We start from the raw sequence: 21671 nt of genomic DNA, 5'->3' as shown, positions 1-21671 counted from the left end.
TCATCGAGAATCACAAATGCCATGATGGCTCAGGACGATCCTCGCTGCTTCGGTGCTTGGAGTGAAGCGCCACGCACGCTTTCCACCACTTGCAGTAGGTTGTTTTGTTCTACAACAGCCACTCGAAGCATACATCCTTCGATGCACTAACTCGCGCAGGCGAGTTACGAGGACTTATCGACTTCTGTGCCGATGTCCACACACCGCTGTCTCCTCCCATCTGCACTGATCGACAGTGCCTTTTCCATTCCCCAGTTCCACCTCAGTCTCACCTCAATCCCGCTCTGTACTCGTAGTTCGAACAGACCACTCTGGACTATCGATTTTTTCTGAGGGCAATTATCATTATCCGGTCATGATCTAGGACCCAAGTTCATCTTCAGATTCTCGGACCTTTTATCCGCTCGAGACTCTCCGCACTGATTCACCACTGGACTGCGCAGTGCTGAAGGGCCCTGGCTTCTGCCGCTCCGTCAACGCAGGACTGATCGGCCGCGGCTCCAAGCAAAGCTCGCTTTTTCATGGTGACGCTCGCAGCTCGTGGTTCCCGCTCCCAAGTTGGTTGACTTCATTGGCGGTACTCCGAACGGCTGTTGGTGCTCTCTGGCCCGCGACTTCGCTCGACCCGGCCCTGCGCACCTCCCGTCGCCTGCCCTGTCCTCCCCCACTCGTTCGAGTCTTCCAACCTTCCAGTCCTTATGCCTGCCTTTCGAGTCTAGCCGCAATCGGATCAAGAATGTGACTTCGAATGAGTGCTACTTCGGACACAATTGATATTCCATTTGGCTCAGTTTCACAGCACCCCCTCGCCACCACCGAATCCGCACCTCAGTCCTTGAAGCGCACTCATCGCTCCGCCATCCGATCCCCGTCGCCGACTCAGCCTACCACAAAATATCCGAAACGTTCGTCTTTCAGTGGGCTGCCGGGCTCAGATCATGGTGACCTGAACGAGAAGCAGAGAGGTCGTCGGGGTGGGCAGGAGAAGGGCGAGGATCTTCCTGTCAACAACAGCACAAGGATGCAGGACCCTCAAGCAGGGAATAAGATTTCCCTCCTAGAAGCTGCCGCAACCGCTCTCAGCCAAAGGGAGGACATGCCCTCTATGCGGATATCAGCACCAGTCAGGAGTGTCGCAGCGAGTGCAATACCAGTAAGGACATCTCCTCATGCAAGCCGAGCGGGAAGCAAGAACAGAGCTCGCGCACCGTCAGATGCAAGAAGACCAAGCGGAAGCCAATTGATGCATTCTGTGGGCCTGGCCGAATACCTCCAGCTAGACGAGCGACCTACCTTGGTCGTGGACATCGCCGACGAGGTCAACACAACCTCGGTTGGCCTCAGCCTGGTGTTCGCAAATACAGCACTGAAGACTCGCGCTCCCCTTCTAGAACATGTGCAGGGACGCGCGGAGGATCCGAGTGTACTACTTGAACTGGGGACGTCTTTTTCGGATTTTAAGGCGTGGGCTCTCAACGCTCTCACAGAATCAGATATTGTCTCGACCTTCCCTTTTGCAGGATGGCTATGGCATGGCGCCCTGGTAAGAAAACGATTGAAGGTCATCCATGGACGCCAGCACCCTTTCTCGCCAGCGCCGATGGCAGAGGGCAATACCCGATCCGGCATGCAACATTTTCAAGGTCTCGGGCCTGCGTCCGGTTCCACCACCCACAGCGGCGACCGAGTCGACACCGCCTCGCAAAGCTACTTCGACATTGCCCCACGCACGAACAGCGACGCCCCTCGAGCTCTGCATAGCTTGGTCACTGACCCTTTACCAGATGCTTCGCCCACTTCACTAGACCCAATGTCGCCGGTACCGAGTGGAGACATGAAATATGTAGAGCTACTGTCGGGATCTATCCCACCAAGCAGCGGTCAGATGATCGGTCAGCCCAGCGCAAAGAATGATACAGACCCGGACATAATGGTTGTCGATGATAAAGCCTACTTCGATTGGACACGTTTGCCCGTGTCACCGTCTCTCCCAGCGCACGTTCAGTTTGCCAGAGGGGTCGATTGGACCAACACCAGTCTGGGTCCAATTCAAGACTGGTCTGTCGAGCTTCGGGGCATGTGCAACCTTATCATGGCGAGTCCGCATCCCTCAGCAATGTACTGGGGCAAAGATCACATTGCTATTTACAATGAAGCCTACGTTCTGCTAGCGGGACAGAAACATCCGGCATTGATGGGTGCTCGTTATCGGGACGCTTGGTCAGAGATCTGGGGCGCCTTGGAAGAGGTCTTCGATAATGCCTTCAAGAACGCACAAGCGACAATGAAGGACGACGACTGCCTGTTCATTCTGCGAAACGGGTTTCTGGAGGAGACATATTTCTCTTGGTCAATTATCCCCTTGATTGGCGCTGACGGCGGAGTGGTTGGTCTGTACAACCCAGCTTTCGAGAAGACGCGGCGCAAAATTGCCGAGCGACGGATGTTGACGCTCCGTGAGATCGGCGAACGAACAGCCGCGGCTCGACAAGTGTCGCAATTCTGGGGTCTGCTCCTTCAGGGCCTTGAGTACAACGACTATGACGCTCCCATGGTCATGGTCTATTCCCTCAACGAAGACTTGGCAGATAGCGATGCTGCCTCGTCCGGCTCCAGTGGTGCTGCCTCTAACAAAGTCTGTTATTTGGAAGGTACTTTGGGCGTTTCTTCCGGCCACATAGCGGCCCCTCCCGTTATAGATATGAAGACAGGCACGAAAGGGTTCGCCAATTCCTTTCGACAAGCGTTGACCACTGACAGACCGATCGTCCTCCGAGTTGACGACGGCACGTTGGATCCCCACATGTTAGAAAACATTGAATGGCGCGGGTTTGGGGACCCTTCGCGAGTCGTGGTTATAGCTCCAATTCATCCTACAACAGGCGAATCTACGCTGGGCTTTCTGGTGATGGCTACTAACCCGAGGCGACCGTACGATGAAGACTACGATTTGTTCGTCCAGCTCTTGGGACGTCAGCTGGCCACATCGATCGCTTCGGTCGTGCTCTTCGAAGATGAGATCAAGAAAGGCGAAAGAGCCGCTCAGCTGGCCGCCCAAGACCGCATCGAGCTCAATAACCAGCTTGTTGCCCGCACTCAACAGGCCGCCGAGGCAGAGAACAGGTTCACGAAAATGGCGGAACTCGCGCCTGTCGGTATCTTCATTGGTAATGTTGACGGCCAGCTCAACTTTGTCAACGACGCGTGGTATGACCTGGCGTCATACCCTCGAGATGTCCCGGTCAACAATGAGTGGATGAATTATGTGCTTGAGGAAGACCAGCAGAAGGTCCAGGAGACGTGGACTACCATGTTGGACAAGAGATGTGCAATATCGTTGGAGTTCCGGTTCAAGACCCCGTGGCGAGACAGAATTGGTAACAAAGGACACACGTGGGTACTTACGAGTGCTTCACCAGAGCGTGACGAGGATGGACGGATACAACAGATCTTCGGTTCAATGACCAATATTAGTGCGCAGAAGTTCGCCGAAAACTTACAGACCCGCAGGATGAGGGAGGCGGTGGAAATGAAACGCCAGCAGGAGCGTTACATTGATACGACCTCACATGAAATGCGCAATCCGTTGTCTGCCATCCTCCAATGTGCTGACTCGATCACTGGATCTCTGACCGAGATGCGGGACGCAAATGGTTTGACCAAGCCTCAAATAGACATCCTCGAGCTTACCATCGACTCTGCGCAGACCATCACGCTCTGTGCTCAGCACCAAAAGAGAATCGTCGACGATGTGTTGACCCTGTCAAAACTCGATTCAGCCATGATGACGGTGACCCCGGTCGACACCCAGCCGATCAACGTCGTCCACAGAGTTTTGAAGATGTTCGACGCCGAGCTGAAGACGGCGGATATCAAGATGGAACTCAGGGTCGATCCGACTTTCACAGCTTTGCACATCGACTGGGTCCGGTTGGATCCCCATCGCCTGTCGCAGGTCCTGATCAACCTGATGACCAATGCGATCAAATTCACCACCACCCAAGAAAACCGCATGGTACGCATGCACGTCGGAGCCTCGGAGGAAAAGCCGTCCCAGGAGGACAAGTGGGGACTAACGTACATCCCATCTCGATCTTCCAAAGTCAAAGATGTCACGGCGGCGGCAGAATGGGGTCTGGGCAGGACCTTGTACATCCATTTCGCCATCCAAGACACTGGACGTGGCTTGGACGACTTAGAGAAGAAGCAACTATTCCAGCGCTTTTCTCAAGCCAGTCCACGGACCCACGTCACGTATGGCGGTTCAGGCCTCGGTCTCTTTATTTCAAGAGAACTCGTTGAGATGCAGGGAGGTGAGATTGGTGTGGCCTCTGAGAGTGGGAAAGGAAGCGTATTTGCATTCTATGTCAAAGCTCGCCGAACCCAGGGCACCAGCAGCAGCTTGGAGGACGGCCCTGGCTCTTCATCACCCAGGAACAGAAAGAGCTCAAAAACAACACCATTGACAGGTCTAAGCACGCAGCTTTTCTCTCCGTCAAAGAATGACCCGTCGATGTCGAGCCCCACCACAGTTCAAACCACGCTATCCGAATCTTTCCACGTCCTCATCGTGGAAGACAACCTCATCAACCAAAAGGTTCTAGCGGCTCAGCTGCGCAAAATAGGCTGCTTCGTCCACGTTGCAAACCACGGCGGCGAAGCCATTGACCATATCCGCGAGTCGAAATTCTACCGCGACCACGTCACTGACGGTGTAGATATTGACGTCGTGCTGATGGACCTTGAGATGCCTGTAATGGACGGCCAAACCTGTGCGCGCAAACTGCGTGAGATGCAGACCACGGGCGAGTTGGTCGCGCACATACCCGTCATAGCCGTGACGGCGAACGCGCGGGCCGAGCAGATCGAAATGACGTTGAAGAGCGGGATCGACGATGTGGTGAGTAAGCCTTTTCGCTTGCCAGAGTTGGTACCGAAGATGAAGGATGTTATGGCGAAATTTAAGAAGCAGAGGGGGTGAGGGCGGCGACGGAAACATACACGGCATCTTCTCTACAGAACGACGAGCAGTTTTCGAACTTGCTAGACTGCGAGAGCATCGAAGCCCCGATGAGAACCGAGGCCAATAAACGAAAGCATGAGCACACACAAGGTGTCAGCGTCTAGGCTTAGCCATCCCCGGCACGTGGTAGCGGCAGGCTATCTGGCTTGCGCTGAAGCGTGCGACAAGTAGCAATGGTGAGGGATGTTTCCCCCGAGGGACAACAGTAACTGTCTTCGCTTAGTGGAATGCTCTCCTAACTTCGACGATGCTTGACCGGAACGACGCTGTTTCCAGCACTGTCTGGACGCAAACGCAAGCGAAAGGAAGCTTCAGAGGAGAAGAGTCCAGGCAATCGAGGTCGTCTCTTGCTCTTCGTGGGCAGTGCAACGGCTACAATGACTTTAGTAACAAGGCAGACGCGCTGTGATGGGCCCTATTGCCTGGTGGCTACAATCAGGAAACGCTCGCAGGATTGCAAAAGATTCATTCTGGACATGGAAGCAAGCATCCTTTTCGGTCTTGTAACGCATGGTAAAAGGCACAGGGCGGTGAGCATAGACACGGGCCATTGGAAAGACGTGGCTCTGAGCCGGCCAGCTCAGCTCTCCTGGGCGATGGGCGAACACACGAGATCATCAAATCAAATTACGAATCCCAATCTGGAGCCGACCCTGACTTTTGCACCTGAGTGACTGACCTTGAACCTGAGCATGATCCTGACATGATCCTGAACATGAACACGAGCATGAAGCTGAACATCTTCACTGTCACGATAGTCCCATGGCACGGCTTCTTGTGTTGCCGAGTCCGGTCTCTCCTCACTCAACGTGATGGTCCAGCTGTGTCTCAGAGCCCGGACAGACCAGTTCCATCCTGCATCCTGCATGATGGACCCTGTGCTTCCTCGTTGAGCCGTTTTCATGACTGACTGCATAGCTCCCCTGTCCTGCATTATATCGTGTCGCATCCCATCCCATGCTATGTGCACTTGGAGGTTCAAGTCCGGTCTCCTTTCGATCCGTGGCTATCAATCAGATTTTAACCAGGTATGCCAACAACTACTACGATTTATGATATGGCATGGGACACTTCGATCTGATCAGTCTGGAGCAGTTTCGTGAGAATGCAAGGAGGTGTGCTGCTCGCAACCGGCACAGCCATCAGTATGACCCGCGGCCTGCAGTGATCGGCCTGGAATCGTCTCCAGCGGGAGAGCCTCTTCCATAGCTGCTTTTATTATCGCTGCTTCCCGAGGCCGCAGTTGCAGAGACAAGGCGCTTAAGCTCGGTAACAGTCATGGGTTCAATTTCAGAAGGAATTGTCCTGAAGAGGCTCGACGTCAGAAACCGACCCGCCGTGCCTTTTCTATGCACTGCAGAGCATCCTGCAAATCCTCCGGTGTTCCTCTTGATGTCGGGTCATAGCGCAAAAGCCTAGAAAGGACACGAGATAGAGCCTGCAACCCTTCGTCCGTATACTCGCGTGCGAACTTGCCATACTTTTCAATGGGGGTATCTCATCCTCATCCGGATCGTCACCAGTCTAATAACTGATCATCATCCTGGTCGTAGTTGAGCTGGAAATATCGGGCGAAAGTCATATCCTGTGTGCAGCGCCTGGGTGACGAGTTCCCGCGTCTCGGTATCCAGGTCGTCCAACCATTTTGCTGGTGGCGAGCCGAGAACTGCTTTCAAGTCCGTCTATCATGCTGTTTCTGTCCGCCAGATAAGCATCCATGAACGTTCTCCCGGTTATTAACTCAAAGAGCTGCAGTGCGTCAGCCACACGCAGTGTGTGGCGACGCCTTCAGAATACTCACAAAGCATCCCATGCTCCCCATGCCCACGTATTTGCTTAACCCTTGGACCGTAAATGGCTTCTGGCGCTCGAACGTGCCAGGGTGTGGCAAGGTGCCGTGGTGGGCTGTTGTGGAAGAATGCTTCGCCAAGGTCAGTATTCGGTGGAGACGCCAAGATGAACGTGAACGTACCATTTCCCAGATCCAATGATCTCGACCTCGTGATCACTCCCGCGAATCGACTTTGGACTGACCAGATATGATGGCACCGAATGCCCCCAAACACCAACCATCCCTTCTGGTGACTGGACCAGTTCTCGGCCTCCCAAGGCGGGACATTAGTTGCTCTTCCGGCAGTGCAGCGATCGTTGGGGCTGTAAAAAGTATGTTCCCGGAATATAAATCTTGAATTATATCAGTGGTGTTGGTAAAAACAAACATCGTAGTGCTCTGGGAAAGTAACTACTCACCTCCATGCGCCCATACCACATTGCCATAGATAGTCTAACCCTAGTCACCTGCTGAGCTATATTTCTAGCTGTCTCCCCTGACAGTCGATTTGCATGTTGAGCGCCAGCCCGGGATTGCACGGTCAGCTCCCATGACATCTAGCACCAGACCTCTGTGCGATTTGCCAAGGCCGAAGTCGTCGAGGAGATGTTACGACCGCATTGCGCCCGGGATGGGAAATGTTGTCCTTAGCGACGGATGAGGTTCGAAGGTGCTGTAGGATGTGCAGCTCACGGTCGTTGATGTTGACGTTGACGATTTTCAACGCGACGTTCGAGTTGTCCCTGGTCCCTCCCGTTCAGTCAAGGCGGTTACAACGGAGATGCACAACACACTGCGTGTCTCTTGCCAGCCAGACAGTGGCTAATTAGCTTGTGTAGAACTCGGAATCTGCCATCCTTGAAGAGGTCGCCAAAGTGCCACTGGAAAGTAGCGGCCTGTGTGGTAGTTGTTCGGATCTTCTGCTTCAACGCTGCACTCGTACAGTCTCTCGGAAGGCGGGACGCGAGTTGACACCCTGACGAGCTGATGGCTTGAGGAGGGAAATGGCGGCTTTCGATCGAGCAGCTGCCGGGCACCAAAACCATGCATATACCATGTGTGTGGTCGGCTGAGATGCAGTGGTGTTGGCACGAGCCTGGATTGTCGTGGAATCCGGCGGCGACACACCCGGCCTTGGAAGCGGGTTTCAGCGACGCTGCTTTTGAGCTTCCGCATGGTGTTTTGTTGAAGCACCGACGAGACTCGCGTTGTTGAAGTTCAGCGACAAACATGGTTCGGAGTCCAGAGCTTGTAGCACCTGCGCTTGTCGTATCTGTATGTATCTCTGACACGATGTCTTCACGCCAGCCTCGTGAAGGCTCATTTACGAAGAAAGAGTTTCCTCCCAACAGGCAGCCGTCATGAAATCACTCGACGCTCATCCTTAGATTGAACCCACTACTACCACAGTACGTCCATCGTCGTTCTCGACGCTTACATAGATACAACTTCAGCTTCAGGTCGGCCCTTCCACATAGCGGACTTTTACTTTTGATTCCTCTACTCCGTGCCCGATACCACGACGACCCAAGCAAAGCCCAAGGAAAACATGGCAAAGATCAAGTCCGAATCTACATCCGCAGTCGACACCGCCTCAACACCATCATTCAACTTCACATCCCATGCATCGCTCTCTCCCTTCACCGTCCCTTACAGGACATATATCGCCAACCGGCTCAATGCACGGCGCACGAGCGCGGCGCCCGCGCATGCGCATAGACACGAAAATCCGCGCGAGTATGAGGACGAGTATGACTACCAACACGTCGCTGTTGGGGCCTTGGTCTTTGCCCGATTCGACCCCGACTCTCAATCTCAATCTCACAACAAATCTCACGTGGACTCTCACGTCGACTCTCACGCCAATTCTCACGTCGACTTCACCGCGCGTACAGACGTCAATGTCGACGTCACCAAGCAACCCTCCAAACCAGAACCAGATTTAGACCCAGAACCGGAACCACGACCACGATTACAACCAAAACCAGACGCGGAACCAAAACTACACCCAAAAGCACAACCACAACCACAACCACAACCCTCACCATCACCATCCCCACGCATCCTCCTCCTCCGCCGCTCCCCGCACGACAGCATGCCCCTTCGCTGGGAACCGCCCGGCGGCGCATGCGACACCGACGACAGCAGCATCCTCCACGCCTGTGCTCGCGAACTATGGGAGGAGTCCGGGCTCGTGGCCACGTCGATCCTCGGCCTCATCCGCACGGGAGGCCGCGTGTTTTGGACGAGAAGTGGGAAGACGGTGTGTAAGTTTGAGTTTGTCGTCGAGGTCGGTGTCGATCATGGGGACGTAAATGTGGATGGAGTGGGCGGAGCAGCGTCGGCGCCACCGCCACTGTGGCAGCCGCCCCATGTAAGGTTGGATCCGAATGAGCATGTCGATTTCGTGTGGGCTACGGAGGAAGACTGTGTGGCTGGGCGGATGAGGAAGGGAGATCAGGACGTGGAACTGGTGTTCACGAATGAGGCGCAGAGGAGGATCATCTTGGGGGGATTTCGACTTGTGAGGATTATGACGGACCCAAAACACGTTGAACAAGGAGAGAGACCGGTCATGTCGTGATGAGTTACGGAATATGATTCAGCGGATGAGGAGAGGTAACCAGGACGTGGAACTAGTGTTCACGAATTAAGGCGCAGAGGATAGTCTTCTTGGAAGGGTTTTGACTTCTGAGGAGCATGACGGGCCCAAAACACGTTGAACAAGCAGAGAGGTCAGTCATCTCATGACGAGTCACGGCATGGTATGTGGCAGAGAATTCGGAAGACAAGTATAGAGACAATTACAAGTGCTTTTCATTATCTGTACACGCTACTTCATGTGATGCTACACACGTCCTTTGCTAAAGGGTTCACCGCATGCCACAAAGTGGCTCGTCGGTTCGCTCCAACCTGACGCCATGCTCCCTCCATGCAATTTCTACAACAAGACATTCTCCCGTCAACAGTATGGGTTTTCGTGAAAAAGTTCGATAAGTTCGATCAGACCGTGGTAGGTACCGGCTTGCGCCCGAGGCTGCCGTGGTTGTAATGAGGCCCTCCGGTCATGGTAGCATCCGAGTTTCTAGCAGATGATGTACCGTTCGTGAAGCCGTGTGTTCCATGAAGACCAGCATTGGCTTCAACATCGCCTTCAGGCTTGTGCAGATAGCGCTCCTGCTGCACTGGGCCCGTGTTAAAGCCAGCCGCTTGGCCTCTAAGCCCGTGTGCAGCGTCGAAAGGAGCACCGCCGTAGTGCTCTTCGTAGCCCCAACCAGCTTGTCTGGTGAAAACAGCAGTCTCGAATCCTCCAGCTCCAGCAGCGCCTGCCCCGTAGGAAAATGGTGTGTGGCGAGTCAGCGGGATATGGTTGAATCTGAAGTCCCAGACCGAGGCGTAGACCATGCGGTAGCTGGAAATGGCAAAGATTGAGCCAATAACGGCACCAGCCAAGACATCGTACCAGTTGTGGTATTCGTCGATTGTAAGGGCACCACCGATCAGACAGGCACCAAGAATAGGAGCGTAGGTGGCAATGAGCTTCCAGAACGCTGGATGGTGGTTGCTGAAGACCTTGAGCTTGGCATTGAGGTAGAAGTAGAGGAAGAGGAATCCGGCAAAGGCGGCAGTGGTGTGGCCAGACGGCATGGACTCAAGCGAGTCGTCAATCTCATTGGGATCGCCCCGGCAGATATTGCGCTGAAACATAATGCTTTCATAGCCTGAGCCCGGGTGAGCACCCATCAATGCTGGATCCGGGTCGCAGACGGCCAAGAAGTGTGGTCGAAGGCCGCCGATAAGCCACTTGATGAAGACTTGAAAGACGGCAGCTCCGATGAGGGCGTAGAGGAGACCGATGACCGCGTTGTTGACGTCCCAAAAAGAGCGGATGCGGAATTGCATAACCAGGAAGACGAAGATGGGAATCAAGGAGGCAAGAAGTGCGGCAAGCCAGATTGGGACAATCTCGTGACGGAGGGGATAGGCAAAATCAGGGTAGACGATCTCGCCGTCGGAAAAGGTCACTGGGAACGATCGGCTCGGTGCTGGTTTGGCTTCGTAGACACCAAGACCGATTGCGCCCATGGCGGCCATCGTCAAGAGATCGAGCCAGGTGAACTTGAGCCTAGAGAGCACGATTGTCAGATCTTCTTCATGCACTCGCACAGAAGGCCTGCAACTCACCATTGTCCGAAGCTGGGTCTGCGGTTGAAGTTGCCGGAGTCGACATCAAAAGGCTGGCGGCTTCTCTTCTCATTGCGGTGAGCTTCGCCGTTCGTGGTATTGCCAGTTGCGGCTGTGCCACGAGGTCGTCTCGAAAAGAGGCCCATCTTGACAATACAAATCGCTATCAGGTACAAGGAGAGAAACTGTGCAATAGTTGTGGCTGAGAATGGGGACGAAGAGAGATGAAGAGTTGAAGGATGAAGAGAAGCTGCTTTGATTTCGCTCACCGCAGAAGCTCACGGTCGCACCTGCTTGCCTCAAGGTGAAGCAGAAGTGAAGGCAAGCGCGTTGATCGAGTTCAAGTAGTTCACATTCTACAAAATACGGTGCTCTCTTCCAGGATGACGCAGTGGGAATGATGCTAGCTTGCTCAATGAAACTGTTCTACTGGAATGAGCAGTGCCCCTGCCTTGTTTTTGGACGTCCAGCACCATCGCTTGCACGAAACTGGCAGCGGTCTAACGTGCGATTGGGGTTGAATGTAGATCCCTGCGGCACGCTTGCAAACTTGGAAATCTTGTCACACGCTAAGTGTTCGGATGACGTGGAATTGTGGCTAGTGAGCTCCACCGTGACAGGGATCTCCCGTAGATGTCTGAACAAATCGCGATGAAAGGGAAAACACATGGAAGAGCACATGGAGAAGCATCTGATCGCTTGGTCACAGTAACAAGGACATCCTACAGTAAGCTTCTAGCCTCCACGTGCTTCTGATAATACTCGATTATTATGGCAGGTGACCCTGCGAGCACACTGTTTCGTGGGGAGAGCAGTCCAAGAACAAGCATCCCAAGCTTGTGTCAAGCTTTCAACATCCCCGGCACCTGTGGCTGAACGCCACCGTCCTCCTGCGTCACTCCGATGGGCGGCGGAGTCTGCGTAGATCAGCACACCAAACAGACAGTACTGTGTACACGTGTGATACGCTAGCCTGGTGAACGTGGTACGGGTGCTGCTAACTGTGTAGTTTGGGACAAATTACTATGTACCACAGTAGACGCTGGTGGCGCCGATCGCTGGTCAGACTGGATTTTCGTTGAATAACAGTGATGTGGTCGATCGTTCGTTGACGCGATGGCCATCGCGGGCAGTCCAGCTCGAATAGAACGCCGTGTCAATATTCGACAGAATGCTTCCAGCAACTAATGAAGCTCAATAAAATCCGACATCCACCGCCGTACTCCAAGAAAGACTGGAACCACCATGATACACATCACCCCGATTTTGGAGGCAGGAGCAATAGAGTCGGCATGTGTATTGTACAAAAACTCATGTTTTCCAAGGCCGTCTTTTCGATTCTGAATGATAGACCTTCTTTGGGCATCGGTCCGAGACACAGCAACCTAGCCTGTAACAACGTACGAGTACTCCGTAGTCCATCCACACTATATCCATATACTGTCACCACAGTTCGTCACATTAAACTCACAGCCCAAGCCGACTTCATCGCTCAATGTCCTGAGTTCTGAGACGATAACATCGCCTGGGGCGGGCCCATCCATCATTGTGTCTTTGACATGGATGATATGCACCGTCACGCCCCGGAGCGGCTCAGGCAATTTCTCTTCTGCGTAAGTGGCTGAGCCTGGAAGTGAGGAAGAGCGCTGATGGGTTGTTGAGGCTGGAATAGAAGGTGCCACAGAGCCGGTGTGAAAGCTCACATTGCGTCCACGGGCTGGCGTGTGAGGCGGGGCCGCGACGCCTGACTCACGCGGCTCGTGAGACTGTTTGCTGCGAGTAGAGGAGCCAGATCTGGTGCCCACATAGCTGCTGGCGATGGGCGAAGGTGGTGCAGCGTCAAGGTTCGTGGGTCCGGGTTCAGGGGTTGTTGTCAGACCGCTGTTCAAGGCTCTCTTGCGTTTCCTTTTCAGTTCCAAGGGCGTCGGTGGTTGCCTCATGGTCATGTCGGGGGCTTTCGTCGAAGCATCGAGGGCTTTCCCGGAGACCTGACCATCTGCAGCGGTCGAGCCATTGGTGGTCCGCTGTTTCCGCCTGCTAATCACACAGTTGGCGAGGAAGACAAGTTCGGCGATGAGATGTCTAGGACATAAGTGGCCATAAAGATCCTCGTTACGAGTACTGTCATCGTATGAACATTCAATGAAGATTGCCTTCAGCTTTCCGTCCGCTACCTTCCCGGCTGCATCATCCCAGACTATGTGATTTCGAGGAGAGATGCTGACGGAGTCGGGCTCGACATCTCCGAAGATGAGCAGCTCATTCCCTGTGGCATCGTTCCGGATGAAGAATGCTGAGCTCGGCACCGGTTCAAACATGTGGCTGCTGTCCATATGACTCGAGGCTAGCGGTCCTCCCCCGATGCCGGGGGTGACAGGGCCCGCGGGCATTGGTATCTGATTTGGCGCTGACACATATGCACCGGCGTTTTGGGATTGCTGCTGAGCCACAACCGTGAAATAGCCATGATCATCCGATATGCGCGAGAGTCTTCTAGACGGGAAATTGTAGTCGGGCATGTACCCAAAAGAGTCGCTGTGTTGGTGCGAACTGCTGTGTGCCCGCCTTTGGCATTTGCCATGACTGACACTCCAACATTTTGTGGCAAGACCGTCACACACGTTGACATAACCACGCGACTCGCCTAGACCGAGACGAGGATTGCCCCCCTCTATCAGGCGTCTGTATGTGACAAAGCCGACGCCGTGTCCTTCGTCGGACAGGTTTGGCCAGAGCCAGTCATTGAATATGTGGTTCTTGATAGCCTCAATCGTCGTGGGCAAAGCAACAATTGCTTTCGCTTCTCGCCCGTATTCGAGGGCTGGGGTGTTGATGGCCATTCCCGAGAGATGGTCGAGATGCGGGTGCGTAATTAAAAAGCCATGAAGGATTTCTCGAAAGATATGGAGCGCATTGGCCTTCGCGCTGATATGTGGGAAACGAAGGCCTGCAAAGGGCCCTTCTTTGAGAGTATTCGAGTATCCCGGGGGCGGCAGTTTCTCTGATCTTAATGGCATGTCTCTGTGAAGGATGTGAACCATACTGGCAAGGTGGACGCCTGCATCGACTGCGATCATGGAACCCTTGCGCCATTCTGTCTGTGGCGCTCTCACAAGTAAGCCGGTGATGTTGTCTTCGCGCGGTCCGCCGGTAGATCCCTAATGAGCTGGGTAAGACGTTGCGCCATTCTCCGGTCAGTCAAGATTGACTCACCAGCACTATGACCTGGAAAGAAGCACCATCCTTAGACCCAAGTTCGCGCGGCTCCGGGCCGGTGTCGTGCGAAGCATTATTGTTTCCCGTCATTGGTTTGTTTTGCACAATATCCTTTGTTCATTGACCCCAGTGGCTCGTTACACAAACCCTTTGTGCGCGGCCTCGGAGCCAGGTATCTCGACGAACGGTTCGGGAGAGGTCTCGGCTAAGTGCTTCTGCCTGGAGCCAGGATCGTGAGAGCAAGCGACGTCGATGAAGAGGGGCAGGAATCAGCGGATAGGCCTTGGAGATTGTTTGTCAATAACAAGTATGTCAGTTCATTGTAGGTTCAGTACAAATGCGCGCATTGGAATGTGAGGCTGCGGCCTCAACACAGACATTATTTAGGTTGAGAGGCCCGACGCTTTTGGGATCAGAACCGTCAAAGGATGAGAATACGAATAAAGCGCGGTGCTAAGAAAACCATGTTGGTACACGAGCCCACAAGCTCTTAGTCGACAAACGGGGAATGCTTCGCAGGCGTTTACCAATCCCCCAGATTGTGCTGCAGGTCGAGGATCGCGTTAGGGCTCAAACGGAAGCTGCATACGAGGCAAAGGCAAGCGAGCGCACCATTGCGTCAATAACCGGATCTCCAGGAAGTTCACCTGCATATCGATTGGCTACGGTATGCACACCATGCACGACGAATGCCTTTGACAAGCTCTCACGGCTCTGGACGGTTCCGATATCTGGGTTTTCCGCCGAGTTCATTTCGATGGCTGATGACTACGAGTTCAAACACCCACAGTTGTTTGCCATGTTTCAGCCGTGTATGGAAGAGCCATCGCCCAGCATTGGTCACACGAGGCTCAGTTCGGATTCGAGCTTGAGATGGAAGTCATATACAAGTAATCGTCGTAAAGAATAATCAATTCATGCTCGGGGTATCTTCATCAAATATGGCTGGGTCCTGCTGCTTCTCCTATGGCAGCATCATAGGTAGGGATTGGGGGTCCCCCGACTTGCAGCAACCCTTGCCGTTCATCATCGTCGCCATCGCCGCTGCTCCTCCGACTGCCAGTTGGGCTGGAATACTCTGGTGGCGGTATAATCTGTTGCCCGGCTGGCGTGTTCTCCACCGGCTGGTGCTGTATATCACCAATGTCGAAATAGGTGGTGCCCTGGCTGGGGAGATCCTGCGTCGATACATGGGCCAGTTGTGCCAGTGATATATCTGTGGGAGATCGAACCGGACCTGGGCTGCCGGCTGGTAGTCCAAGCCTCGCCAAACCACTGCGGGTCCTTGAATGGCCGGGTTCGTATGTCGACTGTCGAGTTCCTTCTCTTCCAGTCTCGAGCAGAATACTACCTTGCTCACTGCCGTATGGCGGAGGCGGTGCAAGGCTCCCAGTCATTGGCGCCAATCCCCACTTCTTCACATTTGCTTCAATAAACACGAAGCCCATCTGCCCAAAATTTACATGCACATGGCAGGGTCCGTTGGCACCGACCGTTGGGAAGAAATTCTGGCTCTTCAGGTTGTGCGCAATCTCGTCCAGCTTCTTGCCATTCCTGGTGAAGAAGATACTGCCGGTTCGCGGCCGGTAGCCCACGCCGATCACGTCACCTTGCACATAAGCAGGGCCATACGTGCTGGGAGTGAATGGTTGGTTGTACCGACGGTGGCCCGTCGAGAGATAAGCGACTGATGTTTTATGAAAACCTGACGCTATTAGCCCCCGTGCAACGTTAAACATCCCTATTGACTCACCAGGTAATCGAAACAGAGGATATGGTTTCGTGGTCATTCCGATGCTGATCAGACTACTCTCCGGTTTATCGTAGATTTTGGCCTCCCAATAGTATACCTCGTTTTGTTTGGGGACTGGCAAGTTGCTTTGGACGCTGCATTCCGAGTCGAAGAACTCGATTTCTGTCCTCGCCTCGACGAAACAATTGGCGATTTCTAGCTCCGGTTCAAATTCCCAGGCGGATACACCCTTTTCTTGAATGGCGAGGAATTGCGACAGTGAGATATCCGTCTGCACGGACTCCGGAGGGTTCGCTTGCACAAATGCTGCGCGAAGGTTAGACTTCCAAGTAACGACATTGGGTCAACATGACTATGCCTACCTTTTGCTCTTAAATACTCCGTCCTTTGTAACTCATCCATCGTCTCCAAGGCCTCGGCCTCTTCATGCGCAAACGCTTGCTCATCGTCAAACTCGCCAGGCCTACCTAGCCGATCTAACAGGATCCGACCTCGAGATGTATATTTGAAAAAGAAGAAGATTGCAAGAACCAGAATTGCAATGCCAGCAGAGCCAAAGGCGGAAAGCAGACCGATGAGAATCCCTCGGCCCGTTGAACCGCCATCACTGATGTTTATAACGATAGATGTGGGCGAGCCATCAGGATTTGATCTGAAGGGCGGGCGAACACCTCCCCGCCAACCATTGTGATCATCGAAGGAAGTAGAGGTGATGGAGGTCGGTTCTGGGGTTATCGACGTAGGAGATGATGAAAGGGCGGTTCCGAATGTCATCGCGAATAGCTCATGTTGAAGCCGTTCGGCGCCAGGACGCATCGCTCAGAGGATGAGCTTGCTGATGGTAAGGGAGAGGGTAGAGTAAAGTTGGAATAGACGTCAAAGGGTGGCAAGGTGGTGATGTGGAAGCCGAAATGCGAGGCCTAGGTCAAAAGGTCAAATGGCGCAGGCGGGGGATGCAGTTGGTCAGGGTCGTCTAATCGATCGAATGACGGCTGTGGCAGGGCAGATTTGGGTGCTGGCCGATCGTAGTTGTGCCCAGCAACCGTCAGGGTCTCGTATAATGATACTAGACGAGGCGATTCAGTCAGGTGCGATGCTGTCAAGACGAGGGTATAGGCACAATGCCAACATTTTCTCTGGCACTTTAGAAGAAGTACCCAGCAGAGAGGAATCGGGGAGTCCAGACAGAAGGTGCTTCTGTGCTGTGGCGGATGAAACGTAGCGGGTGACGGCCGGGCCCAGAAGGAAACCCAAGCTGCGTCGCTGCTCCGTCACTCCTCGGGCTAAACTTCAGCTCACCAACCAATGACTATTGCCAAGAAGGATCGCTTAACATAAAGGGTCTGCCGCAGATGCCCTTCAGATGGTGTCAGATCCCTCTTCCGTCCAACCCTGCGGGTTCCTCCTTGACCATGTCTATTTTCCGCTCTGTAAGGCTGAAACCAAGTGCTGCAATTTCCTCAGGATCTATATCTTAGTGTCCCTCTTCTTCGCTCTCCATCCAGTGAGATTGCTGCCACCATCAATCTCGATGACATTACCGGTCATATGAGCCGATGCAGCGCTACTAAGGAAAAGCACCAACCCTGCAAAGTCTGATGGCTTTCCCACTCGACCTGTAGGCTGTCGCTCCAACAAAGTATCCATATATTTCTGGATGCCAAAATTCGTCATGCGCGACGGAAAGACTCCCCTGCACATGCATATTAGCGGACACAGCCAGCTATACAGCTGGGGAGACTTACGGGCAGATACAGTTCACCATGATGTTAACTGGAGCCAATTTGGACGCCTGTATCTTGGTGAGGTGTATACAAGCAGCTTTCGAAGGACCGTCTAGAAGGAAAGTCAGTATCGATCTATCGCTCAAGCCCCGAATCAAACGTACAGCTGTAGGTTCCGTGGCCTGGAGCTGAAAGCCCTCCATCTCCGGAAGCTGTAACATCGGTGGTCTGAATTCCAGCCATCGAGGCGATATTGATGACTCGTGACGGCATATCGGCGTTGGTGCCCTTAAGCAACAGATCGTGCAGCCCAACGGTCATGTAGAAGATGGATTTGACATTCAATGCCATCAGTTTGTCCCATCCGCTTTCAGGGAAGTCGTCGTACGGGGCACCCCAAGTGACCCCCGTGTTATTGACCAGGACTGTCAGCCGGTCGGTGCGCTTCTTGATCTCCTTGACAAGCCCATCACACCCGGCTTTGTCTTTCAGGTCGGCCACGATGTATTCGCATTTGCCCGGCCCGATGGCATTTATACGATCCGCGGTCTTCTTCAATTCTGATTCTTTGCGGCTGGCAATGAAGACTTTCGCACCGTTCTGGACAAAACCTTGAGCGGCCATTTCTCCCAGCCCTGTGGCTCCTCCAGTCACCAGGACGACATGGTTGTGAAAATCAAACAGCGACGAGACCCGGAGATCTGCTGTTGAAGTCATGGTGTTGTCCTCTGGTATCCTACGCAGGCGTGAGTTTCTTGGTGGACAGCTCTTCGCGTATGTATTCAGACCTCTTCCTATAGGCACATAGAAACAGACAGAAAGAAACGATTAGAAACGAAATCGTCTCACTATGAGCTTCGGCAAAAGACCGTTTAAGGATGATGATCGAATCGAATGGCGAAAAGCCTCGGCTGTTGATGTGGAGCTTGTCTTTCCCCAGCTTTTCGGTGGACCATTATTGCCTATCTGGCCGCTTGTTCCGCCCTGCCGTCTTCGGAATTTCGGGAGGTTTTCCTGCAGGCACAAAACAGCAGAGACATGGTGGCAAAGATTCGTCAACTCAAACCATTTCATTGCCATGCTCCACCAACAGGCACCGCAGCACACCTGTCTTTGCGGCTTACTCGATCTGGTCAGGCACCCAGATCTAGACTCTAACGAGCTTTCGGGACTGTTTCCTTCTCCGGCCACCAGATCACGCGCTGCTCGCGTTTGTGGCTCATACGAATGTTCTCAACCTCTCATGACTCATGAACTCTTAATCGGACTTCTCATCGGCCTGGCCACGCCACGTGTTTCTTAAAGTCTGGAACGACGAAGTCTCGCTCTGCCTGTTTGGTTGTCATTAAACGCAGGCATACCCATCATTCAGCATGCTATTTGGCTTGGTGGTGCTATTTTCTTGTGGTGACGGTTTGTTCCATGTGACTCATGTGGTACAGGCAACACCAGACACACCTGTCAGGTGTTGCCCGACATATATCTTTCCTTTGCGTACCCTGCTTGCTTGTGTCGTTGTATTTGTTTGCTACTAATTTAATCCATTGCCGTTCGTTCACCCCAAAGACAGCTTTATCCATAATCCCTTAAGACCAGACAATTGCAGCTCATCATGGCACACAAACACAATCGCCGAAGGGTTCGTCCCCGCAACCGCAACCACAGCACTTTGAATCCGACCTTCGACATACCAGACGATTTATCAACTATATACGAGTCATCCATTCTCCCTTCAGCCTCTCATTCGAGTAGTGACTTGAGGCCGCCTCTATTGCCGGCAACATTACGAAACCCTGACGCCAACGTCGCTTCCAGGCACTGGTACAACAGATATACAGCCTGGCAGAACCGAGAAAAGGCTCAGAGGCGAGAGGCTGCCACGATCGAGGCAGAACAGATCAAGTTGTTTGGTGGTGAGCCAGGAGACGACATGGATCTTTGCTATAAGATGATGGAGGTGTTCGAGGGGATGAACTGGATTGATACCCTTGAGTAGAGAAGGAATTGGTGGTGTTATCAGTACTGAGCCACGATTAATATTGGACTTGGTCTCACAGGAGCGGACTCATTTCAAGTTCGGCTCGCAACAATGAAGGCTATAGACTGGCTGGATTGGCCCAACACGCTTGAACCCGTCACTGCTGAGGAGGCGTGTTTACTGGAAAGCGGTGATTGGTGCTCGCGCAGTATCAAGGGGGAGGCAGGTGCTCCTGCTTTCCTACGCGCTTGAGCTCGTTGCCACATATCGGTTCACGCCCAGAAGGATATTGTAACTCTCCACTCATATAGATATGGACCCAGTCACCTCTCCACTCATGAATGAAATGACCATGAGCTACCATTTGTTCTGCTCTTTAACAAACAGCGGAGAATCTCCTTTTCTCGAACTCCCTGCCATCTTATGTCCCTCACTAGAGCAGCAATGTCTTATTCAGGGCGGTGACGGATTCTGGATGTGGTGTCCCTCGAGTAAAAGAACTTAATGCCGTCAAAGGCAAGCTAGAGGTAAGGGCATGACTTGTAGTTTTTGAGATTGCTTGGCCGCCTTCTCCGTTCTCGAACGGCAAGTATAAGTAACCTCCTTTTGCACAATTGGAATCCATCACATTCATCCTCGTTGCTTCGGGTATTGGCCCGTGGAACATCGGAGAGGTTGCCTTATGGCTAGAATTGGTTCTTGCGAAGATGGTGACTTGGCAGCTCGACTATTGTGGAAATCTGCACAGCTCCAAGTAGGGCAGGTGTTTCGGCTCTCCACGTTTGATACAATTGTTCTGATCGCTCACGGTTTGCGCACTTGATTCGTTGTGACACCCATGAGCGGATTGCACCTTCACAAAGTCAGCACAGTCTTAACTGACAAAGACCATACCGATATGCTGTGCTGCTCGCTGTGTCTTGTCCATGTGGTAGACATTTGACAGCGTGAGGCTGATAAGCCTGGCTGAAAAGCCCGTGCCACAATGGCTGATGCGGCAATGGTCCAAAGGTGACAGATCAGGACCAATTGCATTTCACCAGGTCCTCAACCCGGAGAATTCTGCACTGCGCAATCGACATCGGATCACATTTCCGTGGCCCTTGTGGTAGGGTTGGCTAGCATGATCATGTTGATGGAGCACTGCGATTGGGTACCAGGTCCCCTCTGATCTGATGAAGAGCAATAGCGGCTGCAATTCACTGCGCAGCTCGTGATCAGTGCCAAGACCTGGTCCTTCTCTCGTCCTCAAAAGATCCGCAAGCTCTTCCTCTTCTTTCCCTCCCTCTTCTCTCCCTCCCTCTTCTCTTTCAACTCTTTCTTTCTTCTCTTTTCAACTCCCAATCTGAGGCGGACTTCTGGTCCAGTCGCTCACGGCCGAACATATACCTCACCGTACTAATTTCCATTGTTAGTTGTAAGTTGTCCTCTCATCAATCTCATCACTGCGTGAATCTGACAGCGATGCAGGGCTCTGCGAGTGAGAATATGTTCTCTGTGTCGCTGCTGGACTCAGAGGTCCGGGTGGTGGCGGGTCCTCGGGAGTCTCTGAATGAAGCCCAGGTAAGTCTCAAAACTGCTCGAGGTGCACTCTCCCCCGTGCCAGTAGAGATAGTGGGATCCAGTTCGCCTAAATCTTCCGCTCTGCTGGGTCAAGGCCGCGGGCAGCTGAGAGTGTGGGTTTGGCGGAGTGCGTTACAGCTCTGCTGGCGTCGGGACCTCAGCATTGTCACCTTTCTTGTACTGCTGACTGTGTACAGAGACTCTGCTGGTCATTGCTTTTCGTGCTTTTCATCATTGCGTGAGCTTCATGCTCATCCTTGGAGAAGAGATTTGTCGGAGTAGTAAGCTAGTGACTTCAATGCTGCTACCGACTGATCGTCCTGCTTGCTTGCTTCGAGTATGTGACTCGCACCCATTTCATAGTTGTTTTGGCTCCAGAACAGCCCTCGATGCCATTA

At 53.2% G+C, this 21671-nt stretch overlaps 7 protein-coding genes across 7 annotated transcripts; 3 read left to right on the top strand and 4 right to left on the bottom strand.

The window, feature by feature from the left end:
• Positions 1-1021: 1021 nt before the first annotated feature.
• A1O7_02327 (uncharacterized protein) lies at positions 1022-4981 on the top strand (the record flags this gene model as incomplete). The annotated part of the gene is made up of 1 exon (XM_007756360.1): positions 1022-4981. The coding sequence occupies one exon, from the start codon at positions 1022-1024 to the stop codon at positions 4979-4981; it is 3960 nt and encodes a 1319-aa protein (XP_007754550.1).
• A 3422-nt stretch (positions 4982-8403) lies between these two features.
• A1O7_02326 (uncharacterized protein) lies at positions 8404-9438 on the top strand (the record flags this gene model as incomplete). The annotated part of the gene is made up of 1 exon (XM_007756359.1): positions 8404-9438. One exon carries the CDS (start codon positions 8404-8406, stop codon positions 9436-9438), a length of 1035 nt encoding a protein of 344 aa, XP_007754549.1.
• A 419-nt stretch (positions 9439-9857) lies between these two features.
• Positions 9858-11185, bottom strand: A1O7_02325 (uncharacterized protein; the record flags this gene model as incomplete). Its single annotated transcript, XM_007756358.1, has 2 exons — positions 9858-10980; positions 11040-11185. The coding sequence occupies 2 exons, from the start codon at positions 11183-11185 to the stop codon at positions 9858-9860; spliced, it is 1269 nt and encodes a 422-aa protein (XP_007754548.1).
• Positions 11186-12466: 1281 nt separating this feature from the next.
• A1O7_02324 (uncharacterized protein) lies at positions 12467-14345 on the bottom strand (the record flags this gene model as incomplete). Its single annotated transcript, XM_007756357.1, has 2 exons — positions 12467-14197; positions 14253-14345. 2 exons carry the CDS (start codon positions 14343-14345, stop codon positions 12467-12469), a joined length of 1824 nt encoding a protein of 607 aa, XP_007754547.1.
• Positions 14346-15190: 845 nt separating this feature from the next.
• A1O7_02323 (protein SSH4) lies at positions 15191-16782 on the bottom strand (the record flags this gene model as incomplete). The annotated part of the gene is made up of 3 exons (XM_007756356.1): positions 15191-15960; positions 16009-16314; positions 16371-16782. 3 exons carry the CDS (start codon positions 16780-16782, stop codon positions 15191-15193), a joined length of 1488 nt encoding a protein of 495 aa, XP_007754546.1.
• Positions 16783-17475: 693 nt separating this feature from the next.
• Positions 17476-18449, bottom strand: A1O7_02322 (uncharacterized protein; the record flags this gene model as incomplete). The annotated part of the gene is made up of 3 exons (XM_007756355.1): positions 17476-17701; positions 17754-17844; positions 17897-18449. 3 exons carry the CDS (start codon positions 18447-18449, stop codon positions 17476-17478), a joined length of 870 nt encoding a protein of 289 aa, XP_007754545.1.
• Positions 18450-19344: 895 nt separating this feature from the next.
• On the top strand, positions 19345-19728 carry A1O7_02321 (uncharacterized protein; the record flags this gene model as incomplete). The annotated part of the gene is made up of 1 exon (XM_007756354.1): positions 19345-19728. One exon carries the CDS (start codon positions 19345-19347, stop codon positions 19726-19728), a length of 384 nt encoding a protein of 127 aa, XP_007754544.1.
• Between the last annotated feature and the right edge of the window lie 1943 nt (positions 19729-21671).

This window comes from Cladophialophora yegresii, assembly GCF_000585515.1.
Source record: "Cladophialophora yegresii CBS 114405 chromosome Unknown aczIN-supercont1.2, whole genome shotgun sequence".
Taxonomy (NCBI): Eukaryota; Fungi; Ascomycota; class Eurotiomycetes; order Chaetothyriales; family Herpotrichiellaceae; genus Cladophialophora; species Cladophialophora yegresii.
This window is presented reverse-complemented; position numbering and strand designations above follow the sequence as displayed.